The sequence below is a fragment of the Periplaneta americana genome, chromosome 6, assembly GCF_040183065.1.
Source record: "Periplaneta americana isolate PAMFEO1 chromosome 6, P.americana_PAMFEO1_priV1, whole genome shotgun sequence".
Taxonomy (NCBI): Eukaryota; Metazoa; Arthropoda; class Insecta; order Blattodea; family Blattidae; genus Periplaneta; species Periplaneta americana.
In genome coordinates this window covers 151,470,837-151,493,443 of record NC_091122.1, presented here as the reverse complement: position 1 = coordinate 151,493,443, position 22,607 = coordinate 151,470,837, and the positions used below count along the sequence as shown (strand labels likewise).

At 35.7% G+C, this 22,607-nt stretch overlaps 1 protein-coding gene across 3 annotated transcripts in view; it reads left to right on the top strand.

Moving 5' to 3' along the window:
* The window catches only part of LOC138701932 (IDLSRF-like peptide), a 445,082-nt gene that overhangs the window by 385,325 nt on the left and 37,150 nt on the right, over positions 1–22,607 (top strand). For all 3 annotated transcript variants that reach the window (XM_069829302.1, XM_069829303.1, XM_069829304.1), the window contains one exon: positions 21,711–21,863. In XM_069829302.1, coding sequence (XP_069685403.1) covers positions 21,711–21,863 — 153 coding nt within the window. The remainder of the gene's footprint in view (positions 1–21,710; positions 21,864–22,607) is intronic.

The following is a 22,607-nucleotide window of genomic DNA, read 5'->3' as shown; positions in this document are numbered from 1 at the left end:
CAAAATATAGTGGTGATAAAAGTGAATCGGTGACAAAACGTTGCAGTGGCAAAATGTAATATGTGACGAAAAATCAGTGACGAAAATTCCGGATCCCCGAGTCCAAAGGATTGAGTCTAGCGCTCTAACCATTGGACCTCCATGGCGGCTTACATTTTAAAAACTACAAACTGTAAAAAAAAAAAGTATTGTGTGGTGTTTCTTTTAATGTATTGATTCATTACGGTACATTTGTATTTTGTAAAATATAGCCTATTTCTTTTCATTTATTCAATACCTGCAAAAAACCTTTCCTCTCTGAGATCTCAGTTGCATGTGCCCGCGATAATGCCAAGTCTAAAGAAGATTAAATGTGAGAGCCTCGAGGTTTCGTCGTTAATTATTAAGCTCCAGAGACTAAGCCGAGATGCGGGGCTCAGGTTTCCCTCGCAAGAAGAGATATATACATAAAACGATACGATTTAAGAGTCGCACAGAGAGAATGTCTTGCAATCCGTAATATTCTGAAAAATTGTACTACCCTTCACTTACGGATATATGTTCAGAAGGATTTACACACGGTCCTTTGAGAACACAAGATTTGTGCTGCAACGTTAACATACTGGCAGAAGTAAAACACAAATAACGCCCCTAAGAAAACAGCTATCAGAAATCCTGAGGTCATCATTAAAACCGATATTAATTCGTGTGTTCCAGGACAAATTGAAATCCACATAGAAGACCTGTGTGGAATCTTATACCCATTGCCTTCTCCAGAATTAGAAATACGATTTGCAATTCTCGATTTTATTTCTTTCAAATATAGCCTACAAAGTAACTATAAAAGAATATAAACATACACTTTCAATGTTCTATAAATAAAAAAACTATTAATATTGTTAGGACATCTATTTATTGATTTTAGTACAGCCTATGACACCATTAACAGAGCAAGACTGTTTCAGCAATGGGGGAATTCAAAATCTCACATAAACTTATTAATTTAGTTAAAGCTACAATGAAGAATAGCCAGTGTCATATCAAAATTCAGAACGATATCACTGAACCCCTGAAGACCAAAAATGGACTAAAGCAAGGACACTCCTTAGCGTGTCTATTGTTTAATCTCGCCCTGGAGAAAGTCGTTCGAGATGCTGATATGCAAGCATATTTTTTATAAATCTATACAGCTATTAGCCTTTGCTGATGATATAGATATTGTAGCCAGATCAGAGGGAGAAATTAGACGGACGTTTAGTGCCATCAAAAATTCAGCAGAATCAATGGGTCTCAAAAATAATGAAGATAAAATTAAATATATGATAGTAAGCGGCAAATATGGTAAACATGGAGATCATGGAGAATTTGAGACACACATTGCTATTGATGGGTATAAATTCGAGGAAGTCCAAATCTTTATCTACCTTGGATCATTAGTAAATAATAACAGTGACATCACAGAAGAAATTAAGAGAAGAATCCAAATAGCAGTAGAAGTTACTTTGGTTAAAAAAAAACAATTTAAATTTAAATTGCTCTCTCGTGGAACTAAATGCAGAATCTATAAAACATTAATAAAGCCAACTCTTATGTATGTTTCCGAAACTTGGGCTATGACAGAAACTGATATCCAACGCCTTTATATATTTGAAAGGAAGATATTACGTAGAATTGTTGGCCCTATTAACGATGGTAATTGATAGAGACTAAGGTATAATAATGCGTTATATGAACTCTACAAATCCCCTGACATTATACAATCGATCAGGATTTCAATACTAAGATGGGCAGGGCATATAAGCAGGATGGAAGTGAACGAGTTGTCCAGAAGAGTATTGGAGTACAAAGTCGAGGGAAGGAGGAGAGCAGGACGACCTAAGCTTCGACGGGAGAATTGCATACAGAAAGATGTTCAAAGGCTTGGAGTGAAGAATTGGTGGATTGTAGCTAGAGATAGGGACAAATGGCGAAGAATCCTGAAAGAAGCCGATGCTCGACCCGAGCTGTAGCGCTACAGATGATGATGATGATGATGATGATGATGATGATGATGATGATGATGATGAAGAATATTGTTAGGAATCAGTTTATAAAGAGTCTTCTAATAACAGTGTCCTACATTTAACATAATCAGCTGCCGTGTTTATGAAGCTACAGCAGTCATATTTTTCCCATGGTTACAGTTTTTGTTGAAAAATAATCATGGAACGTTACACCATTCCACAACGCGTAGAAATCATTAAAATGTATTATTATTAAAAAAAAGTCATCCGTTTGCCAAGCATTCCATGTAATTACATGAAATGTACGGTATGTTTAAGATACCGGGCTATGATAAGGGATTATTTTTGGCCTCAATGTGAAGATATGGATTTCAGAAACGCCTCGTTTCAGCAAGATGGCGCCACGTGTCATACTGCTCATTAAACAGTCGACTTTTTGAGGGAGAAGTTCAGACACTTCACCATTTTGCGTGATGGTGCCGTTAACTGGCACAAGAGATCATGTAATTTAACGCCGCTGGATTACTTCTTATGGGGTTATGTTAAATAACGGGTTTATGCCGACAAGCCAGAAACAGTTAATGACCTAAGGAACAATATCACGTGCGTTATTCGTGAAATTGAGCCTGGTTTATGTTTGTCTGTTATTGAAAATTGGAAGACTGTTTACGGGCAACTCAACGAAGCTGTGGCAGCCATTTATCTGACGTTCTCTTCCAAACGTAATGGGATTAAGAGTGCTTCAAAATAATAGTAATTAAATAAATAAACCTCTTTCGTTTATACAATTGATTTCATTTTAAAAGTGTAACACTCTTATTGGAAGACCTTTTACTATTTTATTTAAAGTAATTATTTTCTTTTACTTGGTTATTTAACAACGCTGTATTACGTAAAAAATAACAATAATAACAACAAACGCTATATTAACTACTAGGTTATTTAGCGTCGATGGTATTTGGCGAGATGAGGCCGAGGATTCGCCATACAGTTGGGAAAAATTTCTGAAAAAAAAAACCCAACCAGATAATCAACCCAAGCGAAAATCGAACCCACGCCCTAAGTAATTCTTCAAGTCCAGTTTGAGAACTCGCTAATGTTCAATATGTGCTCTTGTGTCACACGGCACACAGCAAGGAGATAGTATAATTCATCCTAAACCCGGTGTAACATACTTCCATCGGCACGCCAGAGCTCACGTGATACATTGTTTTAACTCATCTAAATCATTAGAAAGTTGAGGGAAGTAAACCTTCTCTGTCACAAATCCCCAAAGAAAAATTCGCATTGAGAGAGATCGGGGCTCCTTGACGGCCACAGTGTGAAAACGTGGTTATCGTCTGTTACACGGCCAATTCAGCGCTGTGAATATGTTGCTTCCAGATAATATCTCATTTATAAGACCCCGGTGACAGTTGGGCGTTGCTCCATCCTGTTGTACTGTAAGATGAAGTTCCCCCATCAACAGTTCCTCAACATAACAGCGCAAAATACGTATCAATACCACTGGTAGCCATCTTAGCTACTATACTTGCACCAGCGCAACAATCAGCTCGCAGTAGAACCAACAGTGTATCTTATTGAAACTTCTATTAATTCCTCAACCTAATAGTGCAAAAATCAAGTCGATGTCATAAACAGTTTTTGTTTTATAAAATATTGAAAGTGTATATTTATTTTGTAGTAATAATATACTTTTAAGTTTTATCAAGTGTGTGGCAATTAGGCCCCGGAGTTTTATGTAATGTGAAAGTGCGAAATATGTACATAAAAATGTAGTAAATATCGGGAAAATATGTAATTAAATATGTAGTATTAATAAAATATGTAATTTAAAGTCACTATTTATTAATGCATTAAATTCACAAAAATGTCTTCACAATTTAACTGGTCAGTTGAAGTGGGAGGTTATAGCCTGGAAAGTGACTTGCCATTTCCACCTCATTGTACAGTTTGCAAATACAACTTGTTTCTGCCACAATTTATGCTTTTTTTTTTCTTGTGCCTTAAGATTTCTTGAAAAATATTTTTCTTTGACACACAAAATGGTATTTTGATTTACCTGACACCCAACCCAAACTCCTCGCTAATAGCCTACTTTCAATTTGTAACGTAGTTAAATGACCGGCGCACCTGACCATCCTAGATTCTGAGAAAGCAGTAGGGCAAATGTATAGAGTTGAGGCACTCCGAACTACTGTGTTTTACAGACAAAGAGTTGGAATCCCTAGTTTTATGTTTGTTTTTTTTTTTTATTTATAAAAGAACTATTGTCTTAAGTCAGCTTTAGAAATTGAAGTATTTCCTATCAGCGCATTCCGAATCTCACCGGTCCGGTGGCATCAATGACGTCACGTTGCAGCGAAATAAGGAACAAAACTGCTGGAAGGATCGATGGCTGTCATGGCGACTGTACAAGTTGTTGTCTGTGCTACGCTAGCAAAATTTTGCGAAATTTTCGTACTGCCATCTCGTTCAAAGAAAAGAGAGCATAAACAATTCATTTCTTGAACCGGTAGTAATAACTGGTCCGTTGACATGTTCGCTCATAAACCATTAACATGTTGTTTTTACGTTGTGCTCATTACAACAATACAGCAGAACTAAAGCAGAACACACCGCCATGACACAACAGTGCACGATGTCATTCGTCTGCTAATTCCCGCCCTGTACAAGAACCAATCAAATTCACTGATGGCGGCTGATGGAGACTGCCACCACCTCTGCAAGTTGATGGCACCGGTGTGACACCGGTGGAGCATCAATGACGTCATCGGTGGAATTCGGAACACCGTGATGTCATCGGATTGCTCACCGGTGAGATTCGGAATACGCTCTATAGTTGTGAACAACACATAACGACGTCAGTTCCGGGCCCTCCCTCTTTACCAGCATCGTGTACTATAGTGAGAACAAAAAGCGGCCCTTCAATCGGAGTAATGGGACAAGGACGTTAAGACATATGTCCAAGTATATATGAAAAAAAAATCAATAATTTACTATGAAAAATAAAAAGAATTTAATAAAAAATTCTAAACTCAATAATTGCCTAGATATGTATAAAAATGTTACATTCTTTGCATAATATGTAAAATATGTAATATTACTAAGAATAAGTAAAAATATGTTAAATGAAACTCAACTGTAACCATATCAGAACCACAAATCGCCGACATTTGTCATTTTCAGTAGTCTACAAGTAAACGAATGCAATATGTAATTACATAAGAATCCGGTCTCTAGTGACAATACATATGTAAAATATGTGATATTACTAAGAATAAGTAAAAATATGTAAAATGAAACTCAACTGTAACCATATCAGAATCACAAATCGCCGACATTTGTCATTTTCAGTAGTCTACAAGTAAACGAATGCAATATGTAATTACATGAGAATCCGGTCTCTAGTGACAATATATATGTAAAATATGTGATATTACTAAGAATAAGTAAAAATATGTAAAATGAAACTCAACTGTAACCATATCAGAACCACAAATCGCCGACATTTGTCATTTTCAGTAGTCTACAAGTAAACGAATGCAATATGTAATTGCATGAGAATCCGGTCTCTAGTGACAATACATATGTAAAATATGTGATATTACTAAGAATAAGTAAAAATATGTAAAATGAAACTCAACTGTAACCATATCAGAATCACAAATCGCCGACATTTGTCATTTTCAGTAGTCTACAAGTAAACGAATGCAATATGTAATTACATAAGAATCCGGTCTCTAGTGACAATACATATGTAAAATATGTGATATTACTAAGAATAAGTAAAAATATGTAAAATGAAACTCAACTGTAACCATATCAGAACCACAAATCGCCGACATTTGTCATTTTCAGTAGTCTACAAGTAAACGAATGCAATATGTAATTGCATGAGAATCCGGTCTCTAGTGACAATACATATGTAAAATATGTGATATTACTAAGAATAAGTAAAAATATGTAAAATGAAACTCAACTGTAACCATATCAGAATCACAAATCGCCGACATTTGTCATTTTCAGTAGTCTACAAGTAAACGAATGCAATATGTAATTACATGAGAATCCGGTCTCTAGTGACAATACATATGTAAAATATGTGATATTACTAAGAATAAGTAAAAATATGTAAAATGAAACTCAACTGTAACCATATCAGAACCACAAATCGCCGACATTTGTCATTTTCAGTAGTCTACAAGTAAACGAATGCAATATGTAATTACATGAGAATCCGGTCTCTAGTGACAATATATATGTAAAATATGTGATATTACTAAGAATAAGTAAAAATATGTAAAATGAAACTCAACTGTAACCATATCAGAATCACAAATCGCCGACATTTGTCATTTTCAGTAGTCTACAAGTAAACGAATGCAATATGTAATTACATGAGAATCCGGTCTCTAGTGACAATACATATGTAAAATATGTGATATTACTAAGAATAAGTAAAAATATGTAAAATGAAACTCAACTGTAACCATATCAGAATCACAAATCGCCGACATTTGTCATTTTCAGTAGTCTACAAGTAAACGAATGCAATATGTAATTACATAAGAATCCGGTCTCTAGTGACAATACATATGTAAAATATGTGATATTACTAAGAATAAGTAAAAATATGTAAAATGAAACTCAACTGTAACCATATCAGAATCACAAATCGCCGACATTTGTCATTTTCAGTAGTCTACAAGTAAACGAATGCAATATGTAATTACATAAGAATCCGGTCTCTAGTGACAATACACAATTTCTACACTTTCTTATAACTACAGAACAAAATACGAGTAGTCTATTTTCCTTGACATTTTGATTATGCCCACACTTCTCCACATGCACTTACTAACAAATGTCATATCTTTGCAAAATAAGAAGCGGTGTATTAATGACCTGTGCTAACTTAGATGCTTGAAAATTTTCATGTTTTTTATTACATATCTGCATGCTTCACTTTCCATGGCTGTAAATACTGGGAAAGCGCTCTGAATGCACTCTTTGTAGAAGCTGAGTCAAGTGTATCACCCTGGCAAAGTTTGAGCTTATCACCACCCTGCTTATCCTGTCATATTGTAGCTATTAGTAGCAGTAGTAATACGTAGAATTAAGAAGCTATGCTAGTAGCAGCAATTGTGATAGTAGTAGTAGCCGTAGTTGAAATGGTAAGAGTATGTATGGCTGATGTAGTAGCTATCATATTAGCAGTAATACTTTCTGTGGCTGCAAAGTAACAATATCAGCAATAGTAATTGTGACAGTAGTAGTAATAGTACTAGTAGCACTAGTAACAGTAGTAATTGAGGGTTCAGAGCCATAGTGGGCCAAGCGCCATTTATTAAAAACGGAGAAAGCAAGAGTTAAAGTTAAGTGAATACCATAGTTTAATGAATAAGGGTTAAAGTTAAGTGAATACCATAGTTTAATGAAGATTGCCATGTAATTTAGTTTTAATGTATATACTTTATATTACTTGCTCTATGTTTCCATTGAATTATGGTAATAACTTCATTTTAACCCTTCTTTTCTACGGTTTGAGTAAATGGCGCTTGGCCCACTATGGTTCTGAACTCTTCAATTGTAGTAGCAACCGCACCTTTAGCTTTAGCAATAATTTTATTGTGGTAGTAGCAATAACCGTTATGCTAGTAATATCTGGTATAATAGCGGTGTCAGTGAAGATTGCAATAACTGCGATTTTAAGCGATCATTTCATGATTCCGTACCAACTACGAAATTACCTACAGTCAGTGGGACTGTTGATGACGAGATGGTGTTTGAGATAAGTATAAGAATTCGTTCGCCATGGAATTACCTGGAATTGGCCTTGCAGTTGTGCAAAATCTTGGATAAAACCAAACTACATAATCAGCCCAAGAGGGATTCAAACTCACTTCCGAGTGTGGTTTCGGCCAACGATGCTAATTTTATTCTCCACCGCCTGAGTTTAGTGGATGTGTGAAAATAATGGTAGGCCTATTCATATTAGTGAAATATCTCAAATTAGCATATGTGATAGTAGAAATATTGGCAATACCTGCTATAGTAGCAATATCTACGGCAGTAGAGGTATCTCTGACAGCAATATTTGTGGTAGGAATGTCTAATACAGTATTTATTTTTTTATTTTAGTAGGTTATTTTACGACGCTTTATCAACAGCTTAGGTTAATGTCTAATAGTATAGAAATCTATGATAATAGAGCTATCCGCCAAACTAGAGTTGTCTGTGATAAGAATATGTATAATTTTATTATATGGATAGTTGTGATATAAATATGTAATTACAGGAACATCTGTGGTAGGGATCTCTCTGTGATAGTAAGGATATCTGTGATAGTAGGGACATATGTGATAGTAGGTATATCTATGATTTATTTTATTTTAATGGGTTATTTTACGACGCTGTATCAACATGTCAGGTTATTTAGCGTCTCAATGAAATGAAGGTGATAATGCCGGTGAAATGAGTCCGGGGTCCAGCACCGAAAGTTACCCAGCATTTGCTCGTTATATCTATGATATTAGGGATATGTCATAATATGGATATCTGTGGTAGTAAGTGCAACTGCGAGAGTAGGGATATCTGTATGAGTAGAGATATCTCTAAGAGTGGGGATATCTGAGACATTGCGGATATCTGTGAGAGTAGGAATATCCATGATAGTACGAATGTCTGTGATAGTAGAGATATATGTATATGATTACTCTCTTACTTATGGCTTTTAAGGAACCCGGAGGTTCACTGCCGCCCTCACATAAGCCCGCCATCTGTTTCTATCCTGAGCAAGATTAATCCTGTCCCTACCATCATATCCCACCTCTCTCAAATCCATTTTAATATTATCCTCCCATCTACGTCACGCTCCGCCCCCAATGCTCTTTCTCACTCAGGTTTTCCAACTAACACTCTATATATGCATTTCTAGATTCACCCATACGAACTACATGTATGCACTACCAAACTCAAACGTCTGGATTTAATGTTCCTTATTATGTTAGGCGAAGATACAATGCGTGCAATTATGCGTTCTGTAACTTTTTCTATTCTCCTGTAACTTCATCCACCTTAGCCTCAAATGTTTTCCTAAGCACCTTATTCTCGAACACTCTTAACCTCTCTTCCTCTCTCAAAGTGAGAGTCCAAGTTTCACAACCATACAGAACAACCGGTAATAGCCTATAACTGTTTTATAAATTCTATCTTGCAATTTTTTTGAAAGCAGACTAGAATAGACGACAAAAGCTTCTCAACCGAACAATATCAGGCATTTTCCGTAGACTATGTATTCTGTATTTAATTTCCACTCGAAGGTCATTTCTATTTGTTACTGTTGCTCCAAGATATTTGAATTTTTCCATGTCTTCAAAGGATAAATATCCAATTTTATATTCCAGTTTCGTACTATGTTCTGGTCACGAGACATAATCATATACTTTGTCTTTTCGGGATTTAAACCTAAACCCTTATCCTTATTTGCATCAAGTAAAATTCCCGTGTTTTCCGTAACAGTTTGTGGATTTTCTCCTAACATATTCATGTCATCCTCATACACAAGCAAATGATGTAACCCGTTCCATTCCAAACCCTCTTTGTTATCTTGGACTTTCCTAATGGCATATTCTAGAAAAAAGTTAAAGAATATAGGTGATAGTGCATCTTCTTGTTTTATTTTTTTTATTTTAGTAGGTTATTTTACGACGATTTATCAACATCTTAGGTTATTTAGCATCTGAATGAAATAAATGTGATAATGCCGGTGAAATGAGTCCGGGGTCCAGCACCGATAGTTACCCAGCATTTTCTCGTAATGGGTTGAGGGAGAACCCCGGAAAAACCTCAACTAGGTAACTTGTCCCGACCGGGAATCGAACTCGGGCCACCTGGTTTCGCGGCCAGACGCGCTAACCGTTCCTCGACAGGTGTGGACTTCTTGTTTTAGTCCGCATTATTATCATTATTATTATTATTATTATTATTATTATTATTATTATTATTATTATTAACATCATCGTAAATTTGAAGATGATTAACAAAGTTGTTACATCTAAAACAAAAAAAGTTTTAAATAAAGGAATTATTCTCCATCTATAACTAATTCACACTAGCCACAGTTTAGAATCACTTTAGATATTAACGGTTTTGTTAAGGTTTTAACACAGGAAATTCTGATGTCAACATAAGAAACAATTAAAAAATATTTTTAAACTTATCATCTTTTCATTGAACAATTTATTTTTGTTAAATTTATTGCCAAATCAGTGTAACGATTTGTTAAGTTTTACCATCTGTTGGCGAAACCGGGCCCTAGTCCAGTGATGTCAATTGATGCCCATAGGAGCAAACGCGCGCTTTAGAGCTCAGGAGAGCCTGAGCGCTTTAGACCTCAGGAGAGCCTGAGCGCTTTACAGCGGAAAGGAAAGAGACAGACGAAAGAGGTGGTATATGCCGCTTGGTCGAGCTATATTCAGGGATGGCCAGCACTGATTCAATGGATAAAGGGAAGAGAACTTATTAAAACTGTATCCATGTTAATTTTTAGATTTGTCTGGAAGTATAAGTACATTATATGAATGTAAGTTTTAATTTTCACAAGTTTGATTTTTTTGTTCAAAGGAAATATTTTCTCAACTTTCTTTATAGAAAAGTGAAATTTTCAGATATAGGCCTATTTATTTAGTAGCCTTACAGAAAGTTTTAGTAAATTTAATATACCGTAAATACGTATTACTGAAGATAGTGTATTGAACATTTTGAAAATATTCGCATGGAAATTGTTCGTAAGGGAATGAATTAACAAAGCAACTACTGTTACATCATAAGCAAAAGATACGTGCCCATGTGTTGTAAAAATGTCAGCTCTATAGATTCACCACATTTCGAGAAAATAATTTAATATTCTGATGATAGGAAGTTGCTCACCAATATCACCTAAAGCATAATGCGATAAGAGTTTTGTTATGGAACATTAGTAACTCTTAAAACACATACAGCACCTAGTTAACTTTGCTTCGTACTGTAATATTGTTTTGATTAGTTTATTGATTATTTTATAGGGCTAAAGGTATCATCATTATCAATTCCAACTTGTCATGTCATACTCAATCTCTCTCTTTTTTTTTTTTTTTTTTTGGTTATCACTTTCTTTACGAATGATGTGTTTCATCCATTTAGTACAGTATAGTTGTACTACTATGGAATTTATGTGAATATTCCTTCTTATCTCTTTAGTATGTTATTAACATTTAAAACACAACTGCAATATTAAGAAATTGGTATTAGTATTTTTGTTTTACAGACAATATAGATAATATCAAATAGAAAGAAGCCATATAAAAATAACGACATAAAATTTCACGTTCCGTTTGAAGTTTGTGCACTACTGTTTTTCTTAATCCAACAGGCTGCTTATTCATATACACAACCCTTCCTCTTCCCATACTTACCGCTTGATGCCCGCGCACGACGTCAAGCTCAGAAAAATGCGCTTGCTTTGACAACACTGCCCTAGTCTAAAGTAAACGTCGGTAAATCCTTTTCGTTTGTGAGATGGGATCATTTGAACTCCCCTAAATGAACGTGAAATGTTCAGATAAAGTTTACTCGTCCCTGGAACCAAATCCTATGTGTAGCTGTTCGTGGCATCAATAGTAGAGGACGCAATGTTGACACTGCAGCCGTGTGGAGATTGCTGGTTGCTGTGTCTGACGAGGTTACGGTTCTCCCCCCCTCCCACCCTGTTAACATGACAAGCAAACTGCTGGCGCTGGCTGGGTGTGTCCACAGACTTGCATCACGCTACAACAGTCGAAACTCATTAACAGATGGCTTTAATCCCTTTAATAATACAGACCTGTAAAATATTTGACATTTTGGGGAACATAATACAGATTTCAATCAAGGTACGTTGCGAAAACTCAAAACAATTTAACTATAAAAAAAAAAGGGCAAACAAAAGCCTGGTAAAATAAAATTGAGAACTTTACTGCAGATAATGTTGACAATGAATTATAAGAGTGTTCTGCTCGACTCCCGGCTGGAACAAGAGCATCAGACATGCTTGCGTGGCCGGCATACATTGCGACATTGAATGAATGAATGGATGAATGAATGAATGATCTCTTCTGTGTTGCTCTTATTCAATAAATTACTTTATTATCATTGTGATGTTATAGATGTCATAATAATGTATCCACATAACATAGAATTTACAATAAAAATTATTTTCTGCTTAACTACCGGTACCCAAAATTCTGGACTTAAGCCCATTTGGAAAAAAAATGCATTTTTTTTTCTGAATATTTTTACGATAGATAACTCGATAAGCTTACATAACCACAATACAATCTTTAAATACATATGATAATAATAATAATAATAATAATAATAATAATAATAATAATAATAATAATAATAATAATAATAAATTACGGTTTATTTAACGACGCTCGTAACTGCAGAGGTTATATCAGCGTCGCCGGTGTGCCGGAATTTTGTACTGCAGGAGTTCTTTTACATCTCAGTAGTCTAAATCTACTGACATGAGGCTGTCGCATTTAAACACACTTAAATGCCATCGACCTGGGCCGGGATTGAACCTGCAACCTCGAGCATAGAAGGCCAGCGCTATACCAACTACGCTACCGAGGCGACTATATATATATATATATATATGCATATATTAATTATTACAAATGGCTTTTAAGGAACCCGCAGGTTCACTGCCGCCCTCACATAAGCCCGCCATCTGTCCCTATCCTGTGCAAGATTAATCCAGTCTCTATCATCATATCCCAAATCCCACAAATCCATTTTAATATTATCCTACCATCTACATCTCGGCCTTCCCGAAAGTCTTTTTCCCTCCAGCTCCCACCTAACAATATATTTACAGGCTATTTAATAAATTTAATAATTATTATTATTACTATTCTTATTATTTATTTATTTATTTATTTATTTATTTATTTATTTATTTATTTATTCCTTTATTTATTCCTTTATTTATTTATTTATTTATTTATTTATTTATTTATTTATTTATTTATTTATTTATTCTGGTAGTGTTAGGGTAATCAGGCCTTCTCTTCCACGTCACCAGGGTGAACCGTAAGTAATGTCATTAACTTCAGGAGGTTGTTCTTTGAGATATTTCAAACAAACAAGTTTAATACAATTTCGCCTGTTCTCGCTTCCATTTCAAGATAAAATTGTTTCATATCAAACTTTTCATTGCGTGTTTTGGGAAAGTAATTGATTTAATTCCTAGTATGCCCAGTCAATTTAAGAGAACAGTTAGAGAGAACAAATGATTTAAATAATTTAGTTTTGTCCTTTAAATATGCAGAAATTCGATCTGAACAAATGCAATATTGTAAAATTCCTTTGCAGAACATCTGTAACTTACAGGATTCACTGTCCCCTTCTTGGAAGCATTATATTGATCCATTTTTTTACTTACAAAATGAGCTAGAAATGACTTCTACAACGATACAACAGTCAAAGTAAAGGGACATCATTTTATTTTTACTAACATTTTTAATATTAACTTGCCTATACCTCTGGATCAACGCCGTTTGCTACCCCCTTCCACGACTGGAGTTCGATGATACTGGCGTAATATACAAACAAATCACTTTATTAGGTAACTTATAGGAGGGAAGAAAAGTAGTTCATCCATTTACGAAAACTAGGAAATATTGCGCTTTTGAGTTTGATCATTTTCATTAGGTTTTTGTTTAATCAAAATACAGTACAGTATTAACAATGAGTGTTTTTACTCACGAACTGAGCTGTCCATGCGGACGTATTCATTATGCAGTGTATATTATACTGTCTACAACACATTAGCGTACAATATAGAGAATGAAGTTAAATTAAAAAATAATCATAATACGGATATTTAAACACATTTTTTAAAATGGTGGCCGTTCATTTCGATACAGGCTTCAGTTCTAATGTGCATATTATCGCACTACAGACTATTGCACCTAATTCCAATTACCAGTTTCGTTCTTCGTACTAGTAACTCATGTTGAAATAATTCTGTACCTACTCTATAAAAGAGTACCTTACGTACCGTAAGTTCAATCTTCACTTCTGCCCGATCTGAAAAGATAAAATTACTCAGACATACTATCTACTGTCCGTCCAAGTGGTTATGCCGTAGGGTCGTAGAAAGGGAGGAAATCACGTGACAGTTAATTACTTAAGAAGGTCCTTTTATTTAAGTTATTTTAAACAGTTTTATAATATTACGTAGACGTCCAATTCCTAACAGAAATTAATGCTTTCAGAAGAAATCTAAGACAGCCCAGCCACTAGCTGGCGAATAAAAGCAGGTGAGGGAAACGACGTAGGCAAACGGACGACAGTACCTGTGCGAAAATGATTCAATATTGAAAGCTCTTTCGTCACTGGTAAACGTGAATATATTTTTGGAACGTACTGTTTACTACGACCGTAAGGCTACTATGTCTGTATATCCGGTCTTAGATCTGTGTGGAGGACGGTTGAACTTCATTAGTAGAAGGGGTGGGAGTGAAGTACATTAAAAAAAACTCAGGTACAATAAAAATTGAAGTAAAAATAAAATGATGTCCCTGTACTACCAACAGAATATTACAATACAAATCGTTAGATATATGTCCATAATTATCAATCCAATCTCATAGGTAGACAGTGTATGCGGGATGACTTAAGGATAAGTGAAGTTGTTTCGTATCAGAGTATATGGCACGTGCCGCGCCGTCCGTCTTTTGTGTACCTGGCGAGTACAGCAGCTTACAGAACGAAGGAACCCCGGTCCGTTCATACTAATATTGCAACGCAATGTGTGCAGTTGTGTTATCCTGCCCAAGTATTTAGTACGCGTAGAATAGTGTAGTGCTGATCCATTCATAATGTCGAAGGCAAAACGTTCAATTTGCTCAGAGATACGAAGTGCAATAATTTAGAAGTATGGGAATGACGTTTTATGTATTAACGAAGACAATATCGTGTGTAATGTATGTAAAATTGAAATAAAAACCAGAACAACTCAGGCTATAGACAAACATTGCAACAGCACATCGCACAGGAAATGCGCTAAAATTAAATCTGAGGAACCATCTACACCGTCATTATCATCATCATCATTTAATTGTGGTACGGGTCTAAACGAAATGTTTTGCAAAGACATGTGCAACATGATGCTCAGTGCAAATATTCCTCTAAAGAAATTCAGTAATCCCAATTTTAGAAGTTTTCTTCAGAAATTCTCTCGATACAAAACCTGTTTAATCGATAGGCGAAGACGATTCAGCTTCGACAACTTACGAGAATATATCGTCGTTTACTGCAACGCTAGTAATTGCATCAATGATGACGAGGTATGTGCTACCGTACTTCATTTTTCTTTTCCTTCTAACTGTACGGAAATACAGTAGCATGTTGACGACGTCTGTTTAGGTTTAAAACCTGTTGAGCCAATGGTCTGAATGAAAAAAAAAAATTAACGTAATATAGTAAATGTGCTCCTACATTCAACGATAAGTCATCCCGCAACAACTGTCTACTCATAGGTAAATCATGGTTAGCAAATGTTTTTTTTTTTTTTTTCAAACGGGCCATAGTTCAGGACTGACGTCCAGTTGTAACGGAAAAACATTAATTTCTACATCTACAGTTCACACATAAGTATTAACTGGACTGAAAGTCTTTTGTTGTAAAATGATGCGCCGACCCCTAAACTGCCAATTCCAATAGAAAACTCGTTTTTTTCTTAAGTGGACTGAAGCCCTTTTGAAAAGGAGCAATATTCATTTGAGATGTAATTAATCGTATCAGAAGCATTACAGCTTATTTCATTATACCATTAGCTCTACACTTCAATTTATCATGTTATATCAAGTGTGGGTTTAGGCGTAATAGGTCAACTATTGATCAGATATTTTGTATTCGACAGATAATGGTGAAAAAATGGGAGTATAAGGGTACAGTGCATCAGTTATTCATAGATTTCAAAAAGGCATATGACTCGCTTAAGAGAGAAGTTTGATATGATATTATTTTTGAATTTGGTGTTCTTAAGAAACTAGTTCGATTAATTAAAATGTGTCTCAGTGAAACGTACAGCAGAGTCCGTATAGGTCAATTTCTGTCAGATGCGTTTCCATTGCACTGTGGGCTAAAGCAAGGAGATGCACTATCACCTTTACTTTTTAACTTTGCTCTAGAGTATGCCATTAGGAAAGTCCAGGATAATAGAGAGGGTTTGGAATTGAACGGGTTACATCAGCTGCTTGTCTATGCGGATGACGTGAATATGTTAGAAGAAAATCCACAAACGGGAATTTTACTTGAAGCAAGTATACCGATAGGTTTGGAAGTAAATCCCGTAAAAATAAAGTATATGATTATATCTCGTGACGAGGCTATTGTACGAAATGGAAATGATTATATTACTGGTTGTTCTTTATGGTTGTGAAACTTGGACTCTCACTTTGACAGAGGAACATAGGTTAAGGGTGTTTGAGAATAAGGTGCTTAGGAAAATATTTGGGGCTAAGAGGGATGAAGTTACAGGAGAATGTTACACAACACAGAACTGCACGCCTTGTATTCTTCACCAGACATAATTAGGAACATTAAATCCAGACGTTGAGATGGGCAGGGCATGTAGCACGTATGGGCGAATCCAGAAATGCATATAGAGTGTTAGTTGGGAGGCCGGAGGGAAAAAGACCTTTGGGGAGGTCGAGACGTAGATGGGAAGATAATATTAAAATGGATTTGAGGGAGATGGGATATGATGATAGAGACTGGATTAATCTTGCTCAGGATAGGGACCAATGGCGGGCTTATGTGAGGGCGGCAATGAACCTCCGGGTTCCTTAAAAGCCAGTAAGTAAATATATCATATGTCACTGTGTATTATTTTGTATTATAGGTTAATGATATCTTCCTCTGTGTCATATTGTGTCTCGCGAATTTCAAACTGTCTAAACTGCCTATACAAAAAGTAATCAAGATTTAGGTACGCTACGTTTCCTTAGAATGCTAAGGTATGACAAGCGTCTTGTGATATGTCATTAATAATGTATAAACCACTATGACGTGTATTTCTACCTACATCTCTATTGACGGCTATAGAAGACGGCTCAAACTGACGTCAATTTCGTATTATATTCCATAACATGAATAAACCATGACAAATTGATCGATAATAAATTAGGAAAATGACCTGGGTTGAATTCTATCATATTATATATTCTATAACACGTCAGAAGAAAAAAGACATCGAAAAATGTTAATACACTATCAAATGAAAGGATAACTTAAAAGACTGTGTCTTCAATATCGTTAAGCAACGGACACATTCTTTGTCTCCATTGAGTTTTGTGTTTGTGCCTTGAACTACAGTTTCTTTGTTATTCAAACTCTAAAGCTCCTTGTACACGATCGAATTTTCCTTCCAATTGAATATTTTATAAGAAAGCTTGCCAAAAATTATGAATATGGAAAAAAGATTTGTCGAGAACTGTTTCATACTGCTAAAGACTTGGAAAGTTTTTAAAACTTATGCTTTAAGTTCATTGTCAACTATGTAGGACTATCTACAAAATACTGAAATGAAATATGCAAATCCCTTGGAGAATAACTAGGCTATACAAATAATATTTTGTCTTACTTAGCTGCACGGTACCCTAAAATGAAGCATATTATGATTGCACATTAATTTAAAACTAAATAATATTTACGGTCAGTTATACAGAATGTTTCCGGACTAGTGTTACAAACTTTCAGGGATGATGGGGAAGGGCACATGTCTAAGGAACCCTGGTCCGGAAATGACTGAGTCGAAAGTTACAAGCAAAAATAGTTGTATGCAAATGAAATAATTTTATTCCTCTGTACACCTTATTTATGTGTATTTATCTGTACATCTTACACATACTGTATTCATCTGACGTTGTTTATGTTGTCTACTTACAGTATTCCATTCAGTGCGCTGTCTGAGGGGTGGGGACAGGAAACTACACTAAAGCAATGCAGATAGCGTAATGTGTAACGGACATGGTCGGTCCTGATATGCACGTCTGTAGACAGCAGTGTATGTGTACAAGTTGCAGTGTCCAGTCGATCAGTCCTAGTGAAATGGAGAAGTACACGAGAGTGGAATAAGCAGACTTGATTTTCGAATACGGATGAGCCAATGGGAGCAGTAGACAAGCTCAGAGATTGTATCCGGACAAGTACCCACGTAAGGGACATCCGGCCCATACCATCTTTCGACGACTGTTCCAAAGGTTAAGGGAAGGAGAGCACGTGGTGTCAAATTACAATTCCATTTCCACACAACTATTTTTGCTTATAACTTTCGACTCAGTCATTTCCGGACCATGGTTCCTTATCTCAAATTGATGCATGTGTCCTTCCCCATCATCCCTGAAAATTTGTAACACTAGCCCGGAAACACTCTGTATTGTTGTTGTTTAGTCAACTGTCCGAAGACAGGTCTGAACCCCATAAGTCATACCAAAAAGGCATCACTTATGAGGCAAATAGGCCTTTCCCCCTCCAATGCATACATCGCCGACTAGCTACATATTACACTAGTCAGACTTCAGATACATACAAACAATTGTTCTTCTTCCAACACATATCGTCAAGTGAGATGTACTGCCTGATAATAGAGGCACATTCAGCCAAAACCTCAATCAGAGGATTCTTCTTTATATACAGGGTGTTTCAGGAGGAATATTAAATATTTTAGGAGGTGGTAGTATAGACGAATTCGAATAAAAAGTTCCATATATAATGTTTCTAATTTTTATTAAGTACAGAGATTTAGCTGTTAGAATGTAACCCAAGTAGAGAAGTTTTATGGCAATGGCGAGAAGACAATAGTTATGAACAAAAATTAAAATGAATGTACGATAATATGCTACATCCGATCAAACGCGAAATTATTGTGCATATAGCCTATGGAAAGATAAACTTATACATTTTTAAATGCAACTACATATTTCTAACAAAAAAAAGTTTTATTTTAAGAACTTTGTAATACAACACAATATATAAATCAGATAGTGTTTGCATATTCCAAACAGTAAGCCTATATTTATGCTCGATAACCAAATGTCAAGTGTTTGAGTTATCCCTTAAAAAAAAAAAAAAAAAAAAAAAAAGCACGGGGCCTTTACTCTTTAGGGATTTTATAGTTTCGTCCATTTCTTCTTCTTCTTTTCAATCAGGATTTGGGTATTACACCTTTCTGAAACCAAAGGTCATTTCAAATTTTGTGCCCATCTTTCCTTTGGCACTCACATAAGCCCGCCATCGATCCCTATCCTGAGCAAGATTAATCCAGTCCCTATGATCATATTTCACTTTCCTCAAATGCACTGTAATTGTCCTCCCATCTACGTCTCTACCTCCTCAGAGATCTTTATCCTTCAGGTCTTCCAACTAACACTCTATATGCATTTATGGATTCGCCCATTCGTGCTACATGCCCTGCCCATCTCAAACGTCTGGATTTAATGTTCCTAATAGTGTTAGGTGAAAAATACAATATGTGCAGTTTTGCGTTATTTACCTTCCTCCATTCTCCTGTAACGTCACCCCTCTTAGCTCCAAATATTTTATATTGTTATGATTTACCGAAGTACATATGATATTTCCGTGCAGATATTCTGCGTCATCTTTCATCCAAATATTTTCCCAAGCACCTTATTCTCGAAAACCCCTAACTTCTGTTCCTCTCTCAAAGTGAGAGTCAAAGTTTCACAGTCATACAGAAGAACCGATTATAAAACTGTTTTATAAATTCCAACTTCCACCTTTTTTTGAGAGCAGACTGGATGACAAAAGTTTCTTAACCGAATAATAGCAGGCATTATACTTTTAATTTCCTCTGGAGTATAATTTATATTTGTTATTGTTGCTCTAAGGTATTTGAATTTTTCCACCCTTTCAAAGAGTAAATTTCCAATTTTTACATTTCCATTTCGTATTATGTCCTGATCACGAAACATACAGTTCTACCTACTAAGTACAGCTGGCTCCAGCATTTTTGGTGTGTGTCCTAGATATATAGTGCCCAGTTTGTGAGCATGTTGCTAGTCCAGCTGAGAATGATACCACTTCCTATACATGTCACATCAGCCATTTGCTAAACACACTTGTCAGACTGACTGCGGCAAATGTAAAACACTCGACTTAACGTTCCCATTACTTATTTCACACGCCAAAAATGGTGACGCGGACTATACGTTTAATTCCTGTCTGATGTCTTGACTCCTGACAGTATGTCTCAGTATCAATATTTTATTCTTCCCTTCTTCGGCATTTCTCCTTTCAGGAGCTCGCCATTTTTAGCTTTCACAAATATCGGTTGTTCCAGTCACTAGACAGAACATTCCTTTCGTCTATAAATTTCTTTATAAACATTTCCTTCTCCAAGACCGGTATACTTCGTGTCAATACTTGAAGTGAAATAAATCTCATTTCCGCTGCTTCAATTTTCCCATCTGACATTCTCAGAACCCAAAAATCACTTCCATATAACAGAGTTCTTTGACAGATAATAAATTATGCAGTCTCTACTTAGTTTCATCTCACTACTACATTGTACTTATAGTATAATATTGTTGTTCTCCATATCTTGGTTTGTATTTGATACTGATATCTCACTTAGTAAGTATGTGAATCAATGCGCTTGTTCTGTAATGAAATTATCTATAATTATTTTGATTCTTTACTATACAGGGTGATCCGTTTGGATATGGATAAAATAAAAACGCTGTACAACATTTACTACTGAACTTTATTTGTTGAAACTTTGTGCATACAACATTGAAAGATGGGAGATTCCTCAGAGCTCAACATGACCCCCATTGCGCACCCTGCACAACTCATAACGGTGATGCAATTCAGTCCATGTCCGTTGTAAAATAAGAGGGATGATTTGTTGAAAACTTGAGTAATTTTTACTCTCAGATCATCAATGTTCCTGGGCTTCTGTGAATAGACAATGTCTTTAACAAAACCCTACACGAAGAAGTCAGGAGGGGTTAGATCTGGGGAGTTTGGGGGCCAAGCCAAGAGATAGCTGCTTCTCCTACTGGGTTTCGTCTGCGAGCTCCTGCATGTCTTAACACAGAACCTGTTTCTACAAATATTCGATACCACAACATTATGGAATCGTATTTAGCTACGTTACGCACACCATACTCAAGTCGAAATTCCCTTTGAACGCTTTCAAAACTTTCAAATTTAGCATACCAAAGAACACACTGTGCCCGATATTGATTTCTAGTAGCCATTATAATCATTTAAAATTTTCATTTGTCCTTTCAGACTATGCATTGTTGATTGTCGTATATGGAAACTTCCATCTTCTAATCATAATATAATCAGCAAGAAATTTTTCCTACTATCATAATACCTTCAAAACAATAAATTAATGTTATCCATACCCAAACGGATCAGAATGTATTTTCCTTTCATTACTAATGTTTTGGTTGTATTGGTAAAGATCTTGATATTTTAGATCTGTAAAACTTTATTTATATCGGTGGAATTCTCTTCTAAATCGTAAAACAATTATTTATTTTTGTATTTATTTATTTTAAATTAATTTGATTTGTATTTGTTTACATTCCATTTATTCATTTGAAAGGTTACAATTCTATTAAACGTGTTTTTAACAATAATGTTTTGTGTGTGTAGCAAAACGACCACCCGTAGAAGAGACAGCGAGTTTCCTGCAGTCTCTGCTGGCAAGTCATGGACCCAACTATCTTGAGAAACTATTTGGCAGCAAGGCAAGAGATGCACTGGCGCCTCTCGGAGGAGTTGAGAAAGTCGCCATTGCTCTCTCAGGTAAGAGAACAATTTTATTCTTACATATAGCCTACTTGAGGAATGACTTGACACTTTAGAATCGCCCTTAGTAGTTTGACTTTATATGTTTTTCAAGGACAAACGTAGAACCGTGAGTAATATCGCTATAAATACACAGTGGATGCGGAGTGACTTAAGGAAAAGTGAAGTTGTTTCGTATCGGAGTATATGGCACGTGCCGCGCCGTCCGTCTTTTGTGTACCTGGCGAGTACAGCAGCGTACATAACGAAGGAACCCCGGTCCACATTGCAACGCAATGTGTGCAGTTGTGTTATCCTGCTCAAGTATTTAGTACGAGTTGAATAGTGTAGTGCTGATCCATTCATAATGTCGAAGTCAAAACGTTAAATTCGCTCAGAGATACGAAATGGAATTAAGAAGTATGAGAGTGACATTTTATGTATTAACGAAGACAATATCGTGTATAATGTATGTAAAATTGAAACAAAAACCTGAACAACTCAGGCTATAGAGAAACATTGCAACAGTGCATCGCAAAGGAAATGCGTTGAAATGAAATCTGACGAACCATCATCATTATCATTATCATCATCATCATCATCATCATTTATTTGTGTGGGTCTAAACGACACGTGCAACATGATGCTCAGTGCAAATATTCCTCTAAAGAAATTGAGTGATCCCCATTTTAGAGGTTTTCTTCAGAAATTCTCTCGATACAAAAACTGTTTAATAGATAGGCGAAGACGATTCAGCTTCGA